The sequence below is a fragment of the Coregonus clupeaformis genome, chromosome 18 (genome assembly GCF_020615455.1).
Source record: "Coregonus clupeaformis isolate EN_2021a chromosome 18, ASM2061545v1, whole genome shotgun sequence".
NCBI lineage: Eukaryota > Metazoa > Chordata > Actinopteri > Salmoniformes > Salmonidae > Coregonus > Coregonus clupeaformis.
In genome coordinates, this window is record NC_059209.1 from 6,356,191 (window position 1) to 6,378,006 (window position 21,816).

The following is a 21,816-nucleotide window of genomic DNA, read 5'->3' on the forward strand; positions in this document are numbered from 1 at the left end:
GGTGTTCTAAAACTTTTTACCGGTAGTGTATATATATATATATATTTACACTACTGGTCAAAAGTTTGGACACACCTACTCATTCAAGGGCTTTTCTTTATTTTTACTATTTTTTACATTGTAGAATAACAGTGAAGACATCAAAACTATGAAATAACACATATGGAATCATGTAGGAATCAAATATATTTTATATTTGAGATTCTTCAAATAGCCACCCTTTGCCTTGATGACAGCTTTACACACTCTTGGCATTCTCTCAACCAGCTTCACCTGGAATGCTTTTCCAACAGTCTTAAAGGAGTTCCCACATATGCTGAGCACTTGTTGACTGCTTTTCCTTCACTCTGCGGTCCGACTCATCCCAAACCATGTCAATTTGGTTGAGGTCGGGGGATTGTGGAGGCCAGGTCATCTGATGCAGCACTCCATCACTCTCCTTCTTGGTAAAATAACCCTTACACAGCCTGGACGTGTGTGTCATTTTCCTGTTGAAAAACAAATGATAGTTCCACTAAGCCCAAACCAGATGGGATGGCATATTGCTGTAGAATGCTGTGGTAGCCATGCTGGTTAAGTGTGCCTTGAATTCTAAATAAATCACAGACAGTGTCACCAGCAAAGCACCCCCACACCATAACACCTCCTCCTCCATGCTTTACGGTGGGAAAAACACATGCGGAGATCATCCGTTCACCCACACCGCGTCTCACAAAGACACGTCGGTTGGAACCAAAAATCTGAAATTTGGACTTCCACCGGTCTAATGTCCATCTTCTGTATACCCTCTCTACCTTGTCACAACACAACTGATTGTCTCAAACGCATTAAGAAGGAAACAAATTCCACAAATTAACTTTTAAGAAGGCACACCTGTTAATTGAAATGCATCTCAGGTGACTACCTCATGAAGCTGGTTGAGAGAATGCCAAGAGTGTGCAAAGCTGTCATCAAGGCAAAGGGTGGCTATTTGAAGAATCTCAAATATAAAATATATTTTGATTTGTTTAACAGTTTTTTTGGTTACTACATGATTCCATATGTGTTATTTCATAGTTTTGATGTCTTCACTATTATTCTACAATGTAGAAAATAGTAAAAATAAAGAAAAACCCTGGAATGAGTAGGTGTGTCCAAACTTTTGACTGGTACTGTATATATATATATATATTACATAACCACAAAAGGAATTTGCTAGGCTGCAAAGTTCGGGTGTCCCTTGCCCAATTCTGTGTTGTACTTGTCTGTGCATGTGTATATGCAAAGAACATACTATACACAATGTGGCTGACGTATCCTGAACTATTGACCTTTATATGTGACCAACACTCTTGGGTTTACCATAAAGTTATGGACTGCCCATGCACACACATCAATCTCATCTCCTCTGAAACCTATATCACCAGCCTTTTTTCTGTATGCATATTAGACTAATACAATATTATTTCCTTGCTTATCCTTAAAAAATGCACAGTTTAAACACCTGAATACTTGGAGGAAACTATGGATTACTATGGATGCTGACAAGGGCAAACAGCCACACGCTACTGAGAGACACAAGTACATTTTGTACACGTTCTGCATGTATCTTAAAAATGTATGGCTGCAATTTCCACCCTAACCTATATGCGTCAAACTACCGAATAAACTTCATCCACATTGCCGCACACTCTGTTGCATGAGGATATCTCAAACAACAACTAGTCCAAGACAATGGATTACACTAAACAGAAATAGCTTTCAAATCACACCTAATCAAATGGCATCTAAATTGCATTCACTTGTGGCCCTCTTCCATAAAGTAAGCCTACCTCAACCAGTAACACTCCTCACCGAAGCACCATAGCAACCTCACACTGAGCTCACATTCTTTGCTATTGCACAGCGGCAGATGTGGGCACAGTCTGCACCATGGGCGTGCATTTTTAGCCCTTATATATGTCCGACCTCTCGCAGCCCCACCGAGTTCCGACTGCTGAGCACGATGGAAAATATAAAACGTTCAATTGTTCGACTTTTGCTGGTCGAGCGTGGCTAAACTGGCCAGAGAGAAATCTAGCACTGTTTAGATGTGGTACGGCCTTGCTGAAACCATTGTTGTCCCTCTGTGGGCTCGATGTTAAATGTACCAAGGGCAACATTGTTTGTTCAGTGCACCCATCCCCGCTCCCTCTTCCCCCTCGCCATCACTTTTCATTAGCTTTATAGAAAGAGGTCAGGATAGAGTTCCCCTTTCTCTGTCCTGTCAAGTGGTACAAGGTCAGGAGATCTTCAACAAACAATGAGTTGTTTAATTTTATACCTAAATCGGCGTCCTAAAGCTTTAGGAGCCTCTTCAAATATCCTGTTTGATTGAAGCCTAGGCGTGAACCCTCTGAATTCTTCTTGACCTCTTGCTAACCTCTTCATGACCTCTAGATCCTCCCTATTGCATCATTTTGATTTTCTGGTTAAAGTAAGTGTCCCTGTTCGTTTCAAGTAGTTGTCCAATAAATATATGTCATAGTCCTTGCTCAAAGTGTTGGAAATCCAAAACATTTCACCAAATGTGTGAAAAATATCTTCCTCTTCCATGAATTTCTTCACTTAGAACATTCCTTGTTGATAATGGATATTTCCACACCGTTGTATTTCCACATTATACATCCGGGTTGTCCTTTTCTGCTCTGATAGTGCCCTCTCTCAACTGGCAAGTGTGAAGAGATTGCTATTATGCAGTTTACAATTCCACCCCCCAACCTGAGAGCTGAAACCTTGCCATTTTGTTACTGACCAGTTGCCAATGTCCCTTGAGTCAGATAACATACATTATTTTCTCCTGTCCGCCCTGTAGCAACTAGCAAGAGGAGCTCACTCTTAGTGTCTGTGCAAATCTTAAGGCATTTACCTAATCACCAACCAGGCATACACTGTCACTCTTAGCAAATGTTATTCAATAGCATTAAACATTTTCCTCATTGGTAGCTAAAGAACCATTCATCCAAAAATGATTATCAACAAGTTGCTTAATTTTTCAATTCCAAACACTGATAAGAGTTCAAATACAGTTATAGCCAAATGGTGGCCCTAAAATATCCATTGAGAATACGTTTTCAAAGTAGAACTACATCCTCAGAAAATACCATAGTCTGTGTTTGGCATGAAACCTACCAAGATTCCACAATTACTCTCTTACAGGTTATTAGCACTTGCCTTAAATACATCAGGAGTTGAAAGGGTCTTACTCCTGACCAATAGTTGAGTTCAACTATTAAAATGGAGGTGAGGAACTCCAATTGCTGCCATTAGTATATCCACACCCAAGCTACCCCTCTTTAAAGCCACACAGTCAACCGCCACTCTTCTTTCGGCACAGGACTTACAGTCCTCGTCTAAAGTCCCTACCTCTGGAGGAATAGCAAACGGAAAGCAGTCCTTACCAATTGACCCCACACATTTGTTAGGTTATGCCCCCCACGTCCCTGCAAAGGCACATATATGATCCTGATAGAGTTTTTTCCCCTCACACTAGAAGGTTCAACCAGGATGCAAAAACAAATCTGCTAAATAATAGGAGGCCATGAACTCCATGGGGGAGGCAGGGAGGGGGCTTTAAAAAGGAGGGTCCACTCAGCACTTCTCACTGCAAACAGCAACGGATGATCCCGGCCAGCCAGCCAATCAGGGGGTCGACTTGCCCCGTTGCCATGACATCCGGTACTTGACCAATATAAAAAGCCCAACCTTTTGGACAATGTAGAAAGAGGTCAGCCAAACTGTCATATCCCCAAAATAAGTGGGCACATAGTTGGATCCTCTAACTTAAGTTCACTTATATCCCCAATCTTTGCTTTAATAGTGGAAGAATATCTGCCCATTAATTTCCAATACCTTTATTATGCTGTGCCTTGCAATTTCACTACATTTTTTTACCCGGGGGAAATATTTGACTAAAATGTTCTCTGGCTCAAAAGCGACACAAAAACTTGAACAGACACAGCATATTTAGAACCCACCATACTCAGAAATGTATCCTTTTCCAATCATACACTCACTATCAGTGATGACACCTTTGGTAGTAGACGTGTGCATTTTGTAATAGAAACCGCTGTAACTGTAGTGGCTACATAATGCCCTCTAGAGGGAGCTGTGGCTTCAGCCAATACTTAATGAGTTGCAGGAAATGTCTCCTCAGCCCAGGAAGGAGTGGGAGGAGTAGGATTGTAATGGCATGCTTAGTTGCCAGAATGCACAGCTCAAGATAGCCTGTTTGGGCACTGCAGAGATTGCCCAAGAAGTAAAAAAGAGGAAGAGGAGGTTGGAAGGCACTGCATTGCAGATCATCAAATGAGAGGGAGGGAGGGAGAGCTGGGATTTCCAGAGGGATGCTGTGGGATTCCCTGTTGAAAGTCTGCAGAATATCAAATATGCCAGTCTAATGGCTCCTCTTACTCACTGCAGTTTAGTGTGTTAGGGTATGCATTTCAATTTGTCTTAATGTTACAATTAATTGAATCTTATTATTTGTAGTGATCTTTGATTGAATATTATCCCCTCAATTATCCAGAGTAATTACCTTGATTATAATGGAACCTTGACTGCTTGGTTGCTTGAGAACCACGCATTCTGATCATTATACACTTCACACCTGGTTAAGTAAAATGTGACTCCTTTATTCAGTGCATTCGGGAAGTATTCAGACCTCTTGACTTTTTCCACATTTTGTTACATTACAGCCTTATTCTAAAATGGATTAAATAAATAAAAATCCTCATCAATCTACACACAATACCCCACAATGACAAAGCCAAAACAGTTTTTTTGTGTGCAAATGTATTAAAAATAAAAAACAAATACCTTATTTACATAATTATTCAGACCCTTTGTTATGAGACTCGAAAATTGAGCTCAGGTGCATCTTCTTTCCATTAATCATCCTTGAGATGTTTCTACAACTTAATTGGAGTCCACCTGTGGTAAATTCAATTGATTGGACATGATTTGGAAAGGCACACACCTGTCTATATAAGGTCCCACAGTTGACAGTGCATGTCAGAGAAACAACCAAGCCATGAGGTCAAAGGAATTGTCCGTAGAGCTCCGAGACAGGATTGTGTCAAGGCACAGATCTGGGGAAGGGTACCAAAAGATTTCTGCAGCACTGAAGGTCCACAAGAACACAGTGGCCTCCATCATTCTTAAATGGAAGAAGTTTGGAACCACCAAGACTCTTCCTATAGCTGGCTGCCCGGCCAAACTAGGCAATCGGGGGAGAAGGGCCTTGGTCAGGGAGGTGACCAAGAACCCCATGGTCACTTTGACAGAGTTCCTCTGTGGAGAAGAACAACCAGAAGGACAACCATCTCTGCAGCACTCCACCAATCAGGCCTTTATGGTAGAGTGGCCAGACAGAAGCCACTCCTCAGTAAAAGGCACATGGAGTTGGAGTTTGGAGTTTGCCAAAAGCTTGGAGTTTGCCAAAAGACACCTAAAGACTCTCAGACCATGAGAAACAAGAGGTCTGATGAAACCAAGATTGAACTCTTTGGCCTGAATGCCAAGTGTCACGTCTGGAGGAAACCTAGCACCATCCCTACAGTGAAACATGGTGGTGGCAGCATCATGCTGTGGGGATGTTTTTCAGTGGCAGGGACTGGGAGACTAGTCAGGATCGAGGGAAAAATGAACGGAGCAAAGTACAGAGAGATCCTTGATGTGAGCATTCAAGACCTCAGACTGGAGCGAATGTTCACCTTCCAACAGAACAATGACCCTAAGCACACAGTGAAGACAACGCAAGAGTGGCTTCGGGACAAGTCTATGTATGTCCTTGAGTGGCCCAGCCAGAGCCCGGACTTGAACCCGATCGAACATCTCTGGAGAGACCTGAAAATAGCTGTGCAGAGACAGTCGCCATCCAACCTGACAGAACTTGAGAGGATCTGCAGAGAAGAATGGGAGAAACTCCCCAAATACAGGTGTGCCAAGCTTGTAGCGTCATACGCAAGAAGACTCATGGTTGTAATCGCTGCCAAATGTATTCATCAAAGTAATGAGTAAAAAGGGTCTGAATACTTATGTAAATGTATTATTTCAAAAAAATTCTAATAACTGTTTTTGCTTTGTCATTATGGGGTTTTGTGTGTAGATTGATGAGGAAAATGTATTTTTAAATCCATTTTAGAATAAGGCTGTAACGTAACAAAATGTGGAAAAAGTCAAGGGGTCTAAATACTTTTCCGAATCCCCCGATTGCCAGTGTAGGTTTGTTACTTTTGCTCTGCTGTTGTAGTTGAATGTCTCAGACTAATCAAGTATCTGATGTAGAGTGCCCAAAGGACCATAATATCTCTACAGATCTAAATCAGATTAGAGAGGCTATCAGAGAAAACAAACTAATGACCATGGTTCAAGGGGACTCGATGCTGTGGCATCTGGCTTTCCTGGTATTCATAGTTGGTTCGGTCCACACAGGTAGCAGATTCACAAACCACAATCTTTGCTGTGTCGCTTTTCAACTAAAGGCTTGCACACATCGCACCGAATGTGGATCTAGTATTCATCTGCAGATCGTTCAGCGCGCTGTTTTAGGGATCATCCGCAGTAGACCTCATACTGCCGATTCTACATGTAAAACCGGTGCGCACTCGGTTCGCAAATTACGTTCAGAGGTGCCAGCAAATGCTTTTGGTGTGTCTGAGCCCTAAGACTTGTTTGGGTGGATATTTAGAGTGGATCTAGCCTATAGTTACATATAACTTACTATAGCTATATACAGTATATTATACACTGTGTACAAAACAGGAACACCTTCCTAATATTGAGTTGCACCCCCTTTTGCCCTCAGAACAGCCTCAATCTGTCAGGGCATGGACTCTACAAGGTGTCAAGCGTTCCACAGGGATGCTGGCCCATGTTGACTCCAATGCTTTTCACAGTTGTGTCAAGTTGGCTGGATGTCCTTTGGGTGATGGACCATTCTTGATACACACGGGAAACTGTTGAGCGTGAAAAACCCAGCAGCATTGCAGATCTTGACACACTCAAACCGGTGTGCCTGGCACCTACTACCATACCCCTTTCAAAGGCACTTACCTCACCCTCTGAATGGCACACATACACAATCCATGTCTCAATTGTCTCAAGGGTTAAAAATCCTTAGTTAACCTGTCTCCTCCATCTTCATCTACACAGATTGAAGTGGATTTAACAAGTGACATCAATAAGGGATCATAGATTTCACTTGGTCAGTCTTATGGAAGCAGGTGTTCCTGATGTTTTGTACACTGTTTTTGTACACTGTGTATATAGGCAACTGTTCAGTAAAGATTATCTATAGTACATGGCAAATTTAGAATTAAATACAGATTACTATAGGATTTACATGAAGTTGCTTACACTTACATGAAAAAAAAGAATTTCCCTTTTGTTTATAATTGCTAAAACGTAGTACTTCCATTTGAAATAATGTAATCTAATACTTTATTTTTATTATTTTTTATCCCATTGATATCAATGCATATTTGGGCAAAAGTCTACATTTATGGGTACAGATCAAGATTTGGCCTATAGCACTATAAAGTACCAGAAATACCCAGGTAAATATTTGGTAATTTACAAGTACTTGTAAGTTACCAAATATTTGCCTGGTTATTTCTGGTGCTATAGGCCAAATAACAGCTATATACGAGCTATAGGCCTTATAATAGCTAATTTCAGTAGCAAACCTTTTGCAAGACCTCCTTGGTGCTCACAGTAATGAACAAGACTTGAAATAAATGATAATCTAGTGTTTACAAGGTTATCTAGGGAAGTTACTGTAAAGGGAAATCATTTTCCACTTGTGGTTGAATATATTTACAAGTCCTACCAAATTCAAAAATTAATCCAAAGTACAAAATAATTTAATATGAACGTTTTACACATTTTACAAATACGCATCTTTGTGACAAGAATAGCATGTACAGTGCCTTCAGAAAGTATTCCTACCCCTAGAATTCTTCCACATTTTGTTGTTACAAAGTGGATTTCATTGTAAAGAAAAATTCTAACATTTGTAAATAAAAATGAAACACTAATATATCTTCATTAGATAAGTATTCAACCCCCTGATTCAATACATGTTAGAATCACAATTTTGGCAGAGATTACAGCTGTGAGTCTTTCTGGGTAAGTCTCTCAGAGCTGTCCACATCTGGATTGTGCAACAATTTCCCATTATTATTTTCAAAATTCTTCAAGCTCTGTCAAATTGGTTGTTGATCATTGCTAGACAACCATTTTCAGGTCTTGCCATAGATTTTAAAGCAGATTTAAGTCAAAACTGTGTTTTAGGTTATTGTCCTGCTGAAAGGTGAATTCATCTCCCAGTGTCTGGTGGAAAGCAGACTGAACTAGGTTTTCCTCTAGGATTTTGCCTGTGCTTAGCTCCATTCCATTTATTTTTTGTTCTGAAAAACTCCCCAGTCCTTAACGATTACAAGCATACCTATAACATGATGCAGCCACAACTATGCTTGAAAATATGGAGAGTGGTACTCAGTAATTTATTTTTAAAAAAATTTCTTCATTTAGCAGACGCTCTGGAGCGACTTACAGGAGCAATTAGGGTTAAGTGCCTTGCTCAAGGGCACATTGACAGATTTTCACCTAGTCGGCTCGGGAATTCGAACCAGCGACCTTTCAGTTAATGGCCCAACTCTCTTAACCTCTAGGCTTCCTGCGGTTGTATTGGATTTGCCCCAAACATAACACTTTGTATTCAAGACAAAAGGTTAATTACTTTGCCAAATTTTTTTGCAGTATTACTTTTGTAGTATTTCTTTTACTGCATGTTTTGGAATATTTGTTTATTCTGTACAGGCTTTCGTCTTTTCACTCAGTAGTTATTCCACAGTAATAACCTAATCGACAATGTTGTTGATCCATCCTTAGTTGTTTTCTCCTTTCACAGCTATTAAACTCTAACTGTTTTAAAGTCACCATTGGCCTCATGGTGAAATCCCTGAGTGGTTTCCTTCCTCTCTGGCAACTGAGCTAGGAAGGACACCTGTATCTTTGTAGTGACTGTGTGTATTGATACACCAAACAAAATGTAATTAATAACTTCACCATGCTCAAAGGGATATTCCATGTCTGTTCTTTTTTTATTTTTTTTACCCATCTACCAATAGGTGCCCTTCTTTGTGAGGCATTGGAAAACCTCCCTGTTTTTGTGGTTGAATCTGTGTTTGAAATTCACTGCTTCGACTAAGGGACCTTACAGATAATTGTATGTGTGGGGTACAGAGAGGAGGCAGTCCTTCAAAAATCATGTTAAAAACTATTATTGAACACAGAGTGACATTTTTACTCCTGGACATATTTAGCCTTGCCATAACAAAGGGGTTGAATACGTATTGACTTAAGACATTTCAGCTTTTCATTTTTGTCAACATTTCTAGAAACATAAATCCACTTTGACATTATGGGGTATTGTGTTTAGGCCAATGACCAACAAATCTACATTTAATCAATTTTAAATTCAGGCTGTAACACAACAAATGTGGAAAAAGGCAAGGGGTGTGAATACTTTCCTTACTATTCATTATTAGTCCTTACAATTCATTATTAGTATTCCTCAAAATCTGAAATTCCAGAACAGTGCATACATGATAATCTAACAGTTTTAAGGTCAAATACAAACATTGTGGTGCAATCATGCGCACAACAAACAAGGCTGCAGGAGAGACATAGAAGATGCAAAGACGGGGTTAAATAAGAATTGAATCTAATTGTAATTCTTGGTGTTATTCCATGAATAAGAAAAGTGTACTCAAGACAGCCTCAAGGCGACCCAAGGTAAAGTTGGTCAGTTAATAAAACGAATAGAAAGGGAAAGTGTCAAGGGCCAGCTTTGGGAGATACTGATTCCTTTTCAATGTCTTTTATAATTGGTCAAAGAAAATACAAATGCAGATGCAGTTCTCATGCATTGACGACAATGTTTCTTTAAATTACAAAAGTGCAACTGTGAGAATAGCTCAGAGAACAAATGTATCTCAAAAAGATAGGGGTCAAAATTATTGCCACCCCTAAAGATTCTTATAAATAAAAACAATTAAATCTGCATTAACATTCTACTTTTTAAAATTAATCTCAGTTTAAATAACTGTATTGTGGTCTTCCATGGCTTCCTGTTTCACTGGGGTATAAAAATGAGGTAACACTCATGTAAAATCCCTTTGATATCCATCACCACGGGAAAAGGCAAAGAACTCACAAACGAAAAGAGACAAATGTTTGTTGACCTTCATAAATCAGGCAACGGGTACCAAAAATTGCTTTAAAAAAACAAATATACCACTTACCACTATTAGGCAACGATTAAAGAGGTTTAAAACCACTGGAATAGTGGTAAACTTGCCTGGTATTGGACGCATGTGTATCTTGTCCTCACCCAGAGTAAGGAAGATGGTTCGGGATGTAAAGAAACATCAAAGGGCCAAAGTTGGAGAATTACAGAACTTGGTGGCGTCTTCAGGTCACCGAGTCTTTAAATATATAATTAAACGCCACCTCCACGCCAATAGGCTCTTTGGAAGGGTAGCCAGAAAAAAATACTATTTGAGAGCAACCCACAATGGAAACGTCTGGAGTTTGCATTGGCACTTGGATTGGAACCTGTGCTATGGTCAGATGGCATGAAAATAGAGCTCTTTGGCCACGCACAACAGTAGTGGGTTTGGCGTCAAAAGAAGAATGCATATGCAGAAAACCTCATACCTACTGTAAATTATGGTGGTGGATCTTTTATATTATGGCCTATTTTGCTTCCACCGGTCCTGGGGCCCTTGCTAAGGTCAACGGCATCATGAACTTTAGCAAGTACCAGAGCATTTTAGCCAAAAACCTGGTTGCCTCTGTCAGGAGGATGAAACTTGGCCGCAAGTGGCTCTTCCAGCAAGACAATAATCCCAAGTACAAATCAAAATCCACAAAGAAATCGATAATTGACCACAAAATCAACATTTTGCAATGGCCATCTGTCTACGGACTTGAACCCCATTGAAAACCTGTGGTTTGAATTAAAGAGGGCAATCCATATAGCGCAGACAAAGGATATCAAGGATCTGGAAAGATTCTGTATGGAGGAATGGTCTAAGATCCCTCCCAATGAGTTCTCCAATCTCAGAAAACATTTCAGAAAAAGGCTCAGTGCCTGTTATTCTCGCAAGGGGGGAGGGTGCCGGATTATTAAAAACAGGGGTGCCAATAATTGACCCCTATCTTTTTTTAGAGAAAACAATTATTACTAATTAAACAAAATCTTCTTTCTCTGAACAATTGTATTAGTATAAAATATAATTTTCCCAATTTATTTGGCATACAATATAGCTCAGTATTTGTATTATTTATTTTATACACAGTCTTATTTGCTCATCTTTATTAAGGGTTCCAATAATTCTGTACCTGTATCTCCTTTTACTCCTTTAACATTGCAATACAAATGCTAAAGACACAATATACTGTAGATGGCAATACTTTGCATATTATATCAACAGTGATGACCAGAAATGCACAACGGTTTCATAATCGAGACATTCATTTTGATTTCTTCCCATGACAATTTAAGATGGATGTTTACTAGAAACTCACAAAATATGGTTGAAAAGATACCATGATTTCCACCATACATTGAAAGTTCACAATCATGATTTTTCCTCCATTTTAATACCACAAGGAGAGAGCAATGGTGTAAATAACAAGCCACAATGCTTTCAAGGTATTTCTGTGCAAAAGTTGCTTTACTACACAAGTTTACAGTTGTTGCCAATGCGTGCTTTGAGCTAGCATAGCAACATTTGTTTGGTTGTTGACTGGACAAAACCAAATAACATAACGGTTGGATGGGGTGAAAACGTGTACTTTAAAAAATGGCTCTAACATGTATTTTTGGTGTAACTTTAATTTAGCAACATACAGTATTATAATGACCAAACATGTTATCATGTGAGGACATTTACCACACAACAAAATCCAAAATATCCAGCTTTCCCCCTGAAAATATACCACACATGGTATGCTTTCATATATTGTGCAACTGTGCTCACGTACATGTATACGCTGCCATTGGGCAGTGATGGATATCCAACATAACAATCCATCATTATTTACAAGATTGTATTTTATCCCAATAATGCATTAATCTTTGACAAAAAATGAAAGCAAATCCATTTATGGAAAATGCCATTTTAGATATGTGCGTCTTCGCTGTTGCTCCACACTGCTCATGTTATCATGGCCACATCACCCCCTGCAAAGTGAAGTGCTTTGAGACCCGGTGAAAAACTCGATATATAAATGCAATAAAATATTATTCCTAATTTCAATTACGAGTGCACAAACCTCCATAAGGGTTTAGTCATTTTACCACGAGAAATATGTGACCAAGTTATTCTTAAAACTAAAACAACCCCCTACAAAAGTAGATCCATGGAATATCGCACAGTATGTACCTCAAGGTGCAGAGATAATCCAGATGTGCATTTTTGATCCAGATTACCCCTATATCTAATAATAATAAAAGAAGGGTAAGAAAATCCCTCATATTCATCTATACTAATTTGGGAACATCTTACTGCCCAAGTCTTCACAAAACCTTTCTCACATTTTTGCCACACCGCAGCCAGCTCCTGGATGAACTCTAGGATGTATTCACTTCATGTCCCATAGACCAATGTTTCCCAACTCCAGTTCTAGTACCCCCAACAGCACACATTTTTGGTATTGCACTGGACAAACTCACTTGATTCAACTCATTGAGGGCTTGATAATTAGTTGAATCAGGTGTGCTTGTCTGGGGCTACAACAAAAATGTGTACTGTTGGGGTTACTCGGGGACTGGAGTTGGGAAACACTGCATAGACTGACAAAACATGCAGTGTCAAGATTGTGAGAAGCTGTTGTCCTTATCGGAATCGGGGGATGCCGGTCGTGACATCTCAAAGAAACTGGATGAGCGAGAGGCCTTTCTTGAACCAGAGGTCTTTTTCGATTTGAGCAGTTGAAGCATCTCGGCCAGCTGTGCCTCCACCACCGCCATGCGGCCATTTAGAGACCCGATGTCTCCCCTAAGTTGCTGCTTCAGCTCCAGGAAAGAGGCGTGCATGGTCTGTACGGGTATAGGACAAACAACCAGCTTCCCTTCTGACTGCACAGGGCTCTGGTCCTGTGGAGTGCGGGCGTCACCCACGTTATCTAAGCGCAGGTCGCTCTTAGTAATACCGCTGTCACAAGAGTCTGTCTTCTTGAGAGACATCTCGTTATGGGACTTAGTCCTGTCCGGCAAGGTCTCCATGGACTCGGCGTTAGAAACGCTGCTCCACGACTCTGCTTTCACAACAGACTCTTTGAAACGACCCCAGCCCTTTTTGGTCTTTGGTGGAGGCTCTGCGGACTTGCAGCCTACGAGGTTTCCGTTTTGGATGGCGGGGGCATGAAGCATGACTCGGCTAGAAGGCCTGGAGGACAAAGACGACGATGTGGACGAAGCTGTGGGAGTGGCAGGGCTCTCGGTCACCATGATGATGCTGGTAGAGGCGAGGACCTCCTGGACCTTGGTTGGCTCCAGTTGGACGATGCCCTTCTCCACGTCCGGTGGCTCCCCCTGACTGGCTCGCTCCGCTGCCAGTCGCGCCTCCTTCTGCTGCCGGAAGCGCTGGAAGAGGCGACGGACGGGGTGGTCCGGAGGAAGGTTCAGAGGGGCCTCGTTATTCCTCTTGAGCATCTCCTCTTCCTCGCGTTTCACATCACTGATCTTCCGGAACACTATCTGTAACAAGAAAACAGAACATCAGGTTGGGATCAAGCCCATCTTAAATCTATTGGGTCCAAAATGAAATTTGCTGCATTACATCTACTCAATGGGTTACCCTTGAAGTATTTTAACTTTCTTGAAGTATTTCTTTGGACACTGTGACGTCACGAGAGGCTACACAGCTTTCAGCGGGATTGCTCAAGTAGTGCAAGGAGACCAGGTTCAATCAAAACAAGGATTTTATTAAAGGTCTTGGGAAACTAACGAAAGTATAACACAATTCTGTTCTCTTGTGGCTCTTTAAGGGTTAACAGTTCAGGGATGTCTCTTCCACATCCAAAATCATAACTCTCCCTCGCTCAAATAACTTTTCCCCAGTCTTACTGTATTCCACGTTGCAGCTAGTGGCCAACCCAGCAAAACGTCCTTCCAAATGTCCCACACGTATTTCCACAGGTGCATATATCCAAAGGTGAGTATTTCCCAAAGGTAAGTATCTCCAAATCCTTATATTCCTCATGGAAGTGGACGTGCAGCACTCTTGTCCTCCAGAGAGCCCAGCTTGGAGACTGTGTCTCTTCCCTTCCCCAAACCTTCAGCTCATCAGCTCCTGATTGGTTTCAGCTGCGTGGGAAGATTGGCCATAGAGGGTTGGAGTTCCCGACCATACCAGCAGATGGAGCCATAGCTGTCTGGGTTTGCAGCCATCTCAGGGGATGTAACGTCCCTCCAGGACACAGCCTCTCGTGACATCACACATCCCCCTCCTCGGGACCGACGTCCTCGTCGGGGTAAAGGCAGCGAAGAAGGCATCACGCCGGGAGAGGGCGTCCGCATTGCCGTGGTGCTTGCCAGACTGCTCTCTCTTCAACTCCTCCAACTCTAGGACCAGGGACTCAGCCTCCTGTTGTCGCTCCTTGAGTTTCTTACTGAACGCATCAGCCTTGGTTTTAGCAGAGTTTAGCTTCTGTTGAGCAGCTTTCAGTTCCTTCTCTCTCTCTGCCTCCGCATTCTTCATCTTGTTCTCCAACACCTTGTACTTCTCCTCTGCCTTCTTCTGGACCTCCTTACTACTGCGCAGGGTCTCCTCACACTCCTCGATGGTCCTGCGCAGCCTCTCCAGCTCCTCCTGTTGCTTAGGGAAGGAGCTCTGTTGGAGTTTAGCCTGGAGGATATCTAACTCTTCTGTCTTCATGTCTAACTGTTGCTTTAACAAACGATACCTCTCAGCGGTCCCCTTCAGACCAGACAGTTCTTTGTCCAGATTCTGTAGCTCCGTCTCTGTGTCGGTCTGGGCACCTGCCATCCCTATCAGAGCCCGGGCGGGAGTGAGTAATTCGGAGGATTGCACCGGAGCCTTCCCAGGATGAGTTTTGCCTCTCCGTTTCCGAGGTACTCGGGTTATCCTCTCCTGAGACTCTCTCCAGAGTGGGTAAAAGGCTGGGCAGTCTCGTCCAATTAGGACAGGGACGGGGAGGGAATCAACCACCCCCGCCGTCGTGTGTATGGTTCCCCGTGTGCTGGTCATTGTAAGTTCAGTAATGGGGTATTCTCTGGTGTCCCCATGGACACAGGAAACTGGGAGGACTTTCCCCGGGGTCAGACACGTTGGGCCCACCAAATCCTTACGCACCAGGGTGGCCCGGCTACCAGAATCCAGTAAGGCCTCCACATCATGGTGATTCACCGTTACCGGGCAGGTGGGGGTCGATCTGGGCCGCCATCTACGACTCCCAAGAGCGAGGCAAAACGATGTGTGGGTGCTGAGCTGGAGGACTCCGCAGTGGGCATAGGTTCATCGGCTGGTTTCCCACACTGCCAGGAGATATGTCCCATCTCCCCACACCGGTAACACTGTCGAGGTTCCCCATCCTGGTGTACTCTTCTTGGACCCGCCTGGTTTCTGGCTCCCCTGGAGCCGGGATAAGTCCTGACGCGGCGGGGTTCGAGACCTTGGGGTCCTTTGGACGGGTTTTTCCCCATTTGTGGTGGGGCCGCACTCCTGGGGTTTTTCGGGAAGCATTCAGCATCTCCGCTGTGGCCTGGTACTTTTCCACAGCTTCCTCGGTCAGATCAGCCGTGGTCAAGGCCTGTTGACTGATGAACCGTTTTGCCTCATAAGGCAGGGGCGCGTAGGTAACGATCCACCACAACGGCCTCCACCACCGCTGCTGCTGTATTCCTCTGCGGATCCAGCCATTTCCTTGCGATTCGGACAAGTTCATGCATCTGCGCCCGAGGAGGTTGGTCTGGTTGGAAGGTCCAACTGTGAAAGCGCTGGGCCATACCAAACTTTGTGAGTCCATATCTGCTGAGGATCTCAGACTTCAGGGCATCATAGTCAGTAACCTGGTCAGGGCCCAGGTCCCGGACAGCATTCAGCGCTTCCCCGGTTAGAAAGGGGGCTAACAGACCAACCCACTGTTGCTTGGGCCAGGCTTCCCTAGTGGCCGTGGCCTCAAATGCATGCAGGTATGCCTCAATGTCATCGGTAGCTCCCATCTTAGATATAAAGTCACTTGCCTTTATTGGGCGGGTATTTTGGACCACCCTCTGTCTCTGCAACTGCAATTCCTCTGCCTTCAGAAGGTTGGCTTTCTTTTGCTCCTCCAAGAGAGCCACGTTTGCTTGCATCTGGGCTTGCTGGCCAGCAACAAGGGCTTTCAATATGTCCTCCATTTCAGTCGGCGGGGAGCCTACGGCCAACTTGGAAAACTGGGTGATCAAACCTTCGGTATCCTCCTCTGACATGCACTATTAACGCTTGAGGCGTGCCTGTATTCTCCACCATCTGTGACGTCACGAGAGGCTACACAGCTTTCAGCGGGATTGCTCAAGTAGTGCAAGGAGACCAGGTTCAATCAAAACAAGGATTTTATTAAAGGTCTTGGGAAACTAACGAAAGTATAACACAATTCTGTTCTCTTGTGGCTCTTTAAGGGTTAACAGTTCAGGGATGTCTCTTCCACATCCAAAATCATAACTCTCCCTCGCTCAAATAACTTTTCCCCAGTCTTACTGTATTCCACGTTGCAGCTAGTGGCCAACCCAGCAAAAACGTCCTTCCAAATGTCCCACACGTATTTCCACAGGTGCATATATCCAAAGGTGAGTATTTCCCAAAGGTAAGTATCTCCAAATCCTTATATTCCTCATGGAAGTGGACGTGCAGCACTCTTGTCCTCCAGAGAGCCCAGCTTGGAGACTGTGTCTCTTCCCTTCCCCAAACCTTCAGCTCATCAGCTCCTGATTGGTTTCAGCTGCGTGGGAAGATTGGCCATAGAGGGTTGGAGTTCCCGACCATACCAGCAGATGGAGCCATAGCTGTCTGGGTTTGCAGCCATCTCAGGGGGATGTAACGTCCCTCCAGGACACAGCCTCTCGTGACATCACAACACTTAAACATTTCTAACCTGAAGGATAAGAGCATAATGTCCCTCAGCCTCCAAACATACACTACATGACCAAAAGTATGTGGAGACCTGTTCGTCAAACATCTCATTCCAAAATCATGGGCATTATTATGGAGTTGGTCCCTCCTTTGCTGCTACAACAGCATCCACTCTTCTGGGAAGGCTTTCCGCTAGATGTTGGAACATTGCAGCGGGGACTTGCTTCCATTCAGCCACAAGAGCATTAGTGAGGTCGGGCACTGCTGTTGGGCGATTAGGCCTGGCTCGTAGTCGGCTTTCCAATTAATTGCAAATGTGTTCGATGGGGTTGAGGTCAGGTCTCTGTGCAGGCCAGTCAAGTTCTTCCACACCGATCTCGACAAACCATTTCTGTATGGACCTCGCTTTGTAAACAGGGCCATTGTCATGCTGAAACAGGAAAGGGCCTTCCCCAAACTGTTGCCACAAAGTTGGAAACACAGAATCGTCTAGAATGTCATTGTATGCTGTAGTGTTAAGATTTCCCTTCACTGAAACTAAAGGGCCTACCCCGAACCATGAAAAACAGCCCCCATTTTTCTATGATGTTATTCGACATGGAAGGTCAGATGGTGGTGATGTCCTAAGAAAGAGGTACTGTAATTCTTTCATGAAGCAAAAGCGTCGGAACAATAAAGTGTTGGCATTTGGGAATAGTTCATGCCTCATAGGGGAAGTTGGCACTGACTAACCAGGTTTGATTGTAATTCAAAGCTCAATCGTAGAGAGTTTGGAAGTGGTCATGTTTAATTCGATAAAATGTAGGCAATATTGCGCAACATCATTACTATAAACATGTGGAACTGGCACGTTAGCATCGACTAGTAGGCTACTACTCTGAGGACACAAACGCTCACTGCCCTAAAAATATCAGTGTGGTTTTTGTTTGTCTCATTCATTTCGTTTCTTTATTTATTTCATTTTGAATGGCCAGCTGGAAGCTCACGGGAACAAGAAGTCTGCATTGTGTTTATGTAACACAGTGGTCTTTATTTAGCTCCACAAACACAAAGCAGTAGTGGCAAAAAGTAAAGCAGCTTCCGCTCACCATAGTTATTTATCGAGGCAGTGGAAATGCAAAGTGTGGCCCCTTTTAAAATGGATAAATGTATTGAACCACATTGTAATCATGGCAGGTGACACAAAACAATACACAAATAAATAAGTAATGTATGGGGATAGGAAACGTAATCAAAAGACCATTGTTGGCTACGGTACTATATCAATAAAGGGATTTTACACTTGCACAGCTAATATTTATAATTTTTCAGACCACACACTCAGTTGGCGAATATACAATGAGCTAATTGTGCAAAGACATGTGAATGCACTTGGTTAACTTTAATTGAACTTTGAATGAATTCCTTAAAGGCATATGAATCCCCCAGCTTCAAATTCCCTTATGCAGTGCATTCGGTAAGTATTCAGATCCCTTCACTTTTTCCACATTTTGTTACATTACAGCCTTATTCTAAAATGGATGTTGTTGTTTTTTATCCTAATCAGTCTACACACAATACCCCATAATGACTAAGTGAAAACAGGTTTTTAGAATGTTTTTTAATGCAAATTTATAAAAAATGAAAAACAGAAATACCTTATTTACATAAGTATTCAGACCCTTTGCTGTGAGACTCGAAATTGAGCTCTGGTGCATCCTGTTTCCATTGATGATCCATTAGATGTTTCTACAACTTGATTGGAGTTCACCTATGGTAAATTCAATTGATTGGACATTATTTGGAAAGGCACACACATTTCTATATAAGGTCCCACAGTTGACAGTGCATGTCAGAGCAAAAACCAAGCCATGAGGTCGAAGGAATTGTCAGTAGCGCTCTGAGACAGGATTGTGTCAAGGCACAGATCTGGGGAAGGGTACCAAAACATTTCTGCAGCATTGAAGGTCACCTAGAACACAGTGGCCTCCATCATTCTTAAACGGAAGAGGTTTGAAACTACCGAGACTATTCCTAGAGCTGGCTGCCCGGCCAAACTGAGCAATCAGGGGAGAAAGGCCATGGTGAGGGAGGTGACCAAGAACCCGATGGTCACTCTGATAGAGCTCCAGAGTTCCTCTGTGGAGATGGGAGAACCTTCCAGAAGGACAACCATCTCTGCAGCACTCCACCAATCAGGCCTTTATGGTAGAGTGGCCAGACGGAAGCCACTCCTCAGTAAAAGGCACATGACAGCCCGCTTGGAGTTTGCCGAAAGGCACCTAAAGACTCTCAGATCATGAGAAACAAGATTCTCTGGTCTGATGACACCAAGATTGAACTCTTTGACCTGAATGCCAAGTGTCACGTCTGGAGGAAACCTGGCACCATCCCTACGGTGAATCATGGTGGTGGCAGCATCATGCTGTGGGGATGTCTTTCAGCGGCAGGGACTGCTAGACTAGTCAGGATCGAGGAAAAGGTGAACGGAGCAAAGTACAGGGAGATCCTTGATAAAAACCTGCTGCAGAGCGCTCAGGACCTCAGACTAGGGTGAAGGTTCACCTTCCAACAGGACAACAACCCTAAGCACACAGCCAAGACAACGCAGGAGTGGCTTCGGGACAAGTCTCAATGTCCTTGAGTGGCCCAGCCAGATCCCAGACTTGAACCCGATCGAACATCTCTGGAGAGACCTGAAAATAGCTGTGCAGCGACGCTCCCCATCCAACCTGACAGAGCTTGAGAGGATCTGCAGAGAAGAATGGGAGAAACTCCCCAAATACAGGTGTGCCAAGCTTGTAGCGTCAAACCCAAGAAGACTCGAGGCTGTAATCGCTGCCAAAGGTGCTTCAACAAAGTACTAAATAAAGGGTCTGAATACTTATGTAAATATGCAAAACTTTATAAAAACCTGTTTTTGCTTCGTCATTATGAGCTACAGCCTCCTGTAGCTCAGTTGGTAGAGCATGGCGCTTGCAACACCAGGGTTGTGGGTTCGATTCCCACGGGGGGCCATTATGAAAAATGTATGCACTCACTAACTGTAAGTCGCTCTGGTGAGGAGCATCTGCTAAATAACTAAAATGTAAAATGGGTATAGTGTGTAGATTGATGAGGGAAAAAAGCAATTTAATCCATTTAGAATAAGGCTGTAAAGTAACAAAATGTGGATAAAGTCAAGGGCTCTGAATACTTTCCGAATGCACTGTATATGCTATTTGTGCAAAGAACCAAAAATACTTTGCTCTCTTGGAGATTAAGCACCTTTGCATACATCTGGTAAATACTGTTTTCATACCATCTCTTTAACCTAAGATACATTCAGGTTATCATATTTTCAAAGAGAAGCTTAATTCCTGCAGCTATGAGCACAGGTATGGTTTTGGAAGCATTTATTTGAAACCTTGAACTTGTATTAGTCTAACCAAGTAACTGAAATGAATTGGTTATCTCGTCACATCAGATATTTCAAACTGCAAATGCAGTTTTAGCTGTCCGTTCAAACAGAGGCCATCTATGACTAATACACATTCAGACTCTTCTCCAGAGGCTGGTCCGAAAGGCATAGACTATCCCACAGTGCAATTACATTTGTGTATTCATGAAGCACAATCCACTGAACAGCCAATCAGATCTTTTGTATTTTTGGCAGAGCAGAGAGCTGTGATGATAACTCCTTGAACTGAGGAAGGGCTAAAAAGTAGTGCTGAGTGATTAACCAATGTCGGTACAATTATTTTAATTCCATTTTATTTATTTTTTCTGTGAGCTCAATGCGCACATTGCACAGTTTCTCTAGAGATAAAATCATATCCAGCCTGAACTGTGTGATGGTAGGGAGTTGAAGTTTCCAACAGGCCAATATTCTACATAGTTCAGTGCATAAAACGTGGTAATTAACTACAATGACAGTAATCCATTGTGCATCTACTTTTCCAGTCTGTGTTTCTTTTATGCCTTCTAAGGAAGTGGCAGAAGAATGCAGGGTCATGAGGGGATATAGAGAACAGCTGTTGCTTCGCGAGGTGTCTGTACCTAAAATACATTTTCTAAGTGATTGACAGTTGGTATTTGTAGTCATAAAAGTATTTTTATTTTTTTATTTTATTTCACCTTTATTTAACCAGGTAAACCAGTTGAGAACAAGTTCTCATTTACAACTGCGACCTGGCCAAGATAAAGCATAGCAGTGCGATAAAAACAACAACACAGAGTTACATATGGGGTAAAACAAAACAAAAATCAAAAAAATACAACAGAAATACAATTAATATACAGTGTGCAAATTTAGCAAGTTATGGAGGTAAGGCAATAAAATAGGCTAGAGTGCAAAATAATTACAATTTAGTATTAACACTGGAATGATGTGCAAGAGATGATGTGCAAATAGAGATACTGGGGTACAGATGAGCAAAATAAATAACAATATAGGGATGAGGTAGTTGGGCGGGCTAATTTCAGATGGGCTGTGTACAGGTGCAGTGATCGGTAAGGTGCTCTGACAACTGATGCCTAAAGTTAGTGAGGAAGTATGCCTTATTTACTTTGAAGAACTAGAAAATTGTGATTTTGTCAGACAGCATATGCAGAAGCTCTATAGAGATGATGACTTGGAATGAAATAGTCATCAAATAAAACAAATGTAATGTAATAAAATATTTCAGTG

General features: G+C 42.6%; 1 protein-coding gene across 3 annotated transcripts in view; it reads right to left on the minus strand.

The window, feature by feature from the left end:
• The window catches only part of LOC123480987 (potassium voltage-gated channel subfamily H member 1-like), a 91,021-nt gene that overhangs the window by 5,384 nt on the left and 63,821 nt on the right, over positions 1-21,816 (minus strand). The window contains exon 12 of one of the 3 annotated variants that reach the window (XM_045226760.1): positions 10,984-13,792. The exons of the other annotated variants lie outside the window; for them this stretch is intronic. Coding sequence (XP_045082695.1) covers positions 12,905-13,792 — 888 coding nt within the window. The 3' untranslated portion in view covers positions 10,984-12,904. Of the gene's footprint in view, positions 1-10,983; positions 13,793-21,816 lie in introns of those variants that run through there. 3 annotated transcript variants of the gene reach the window in all.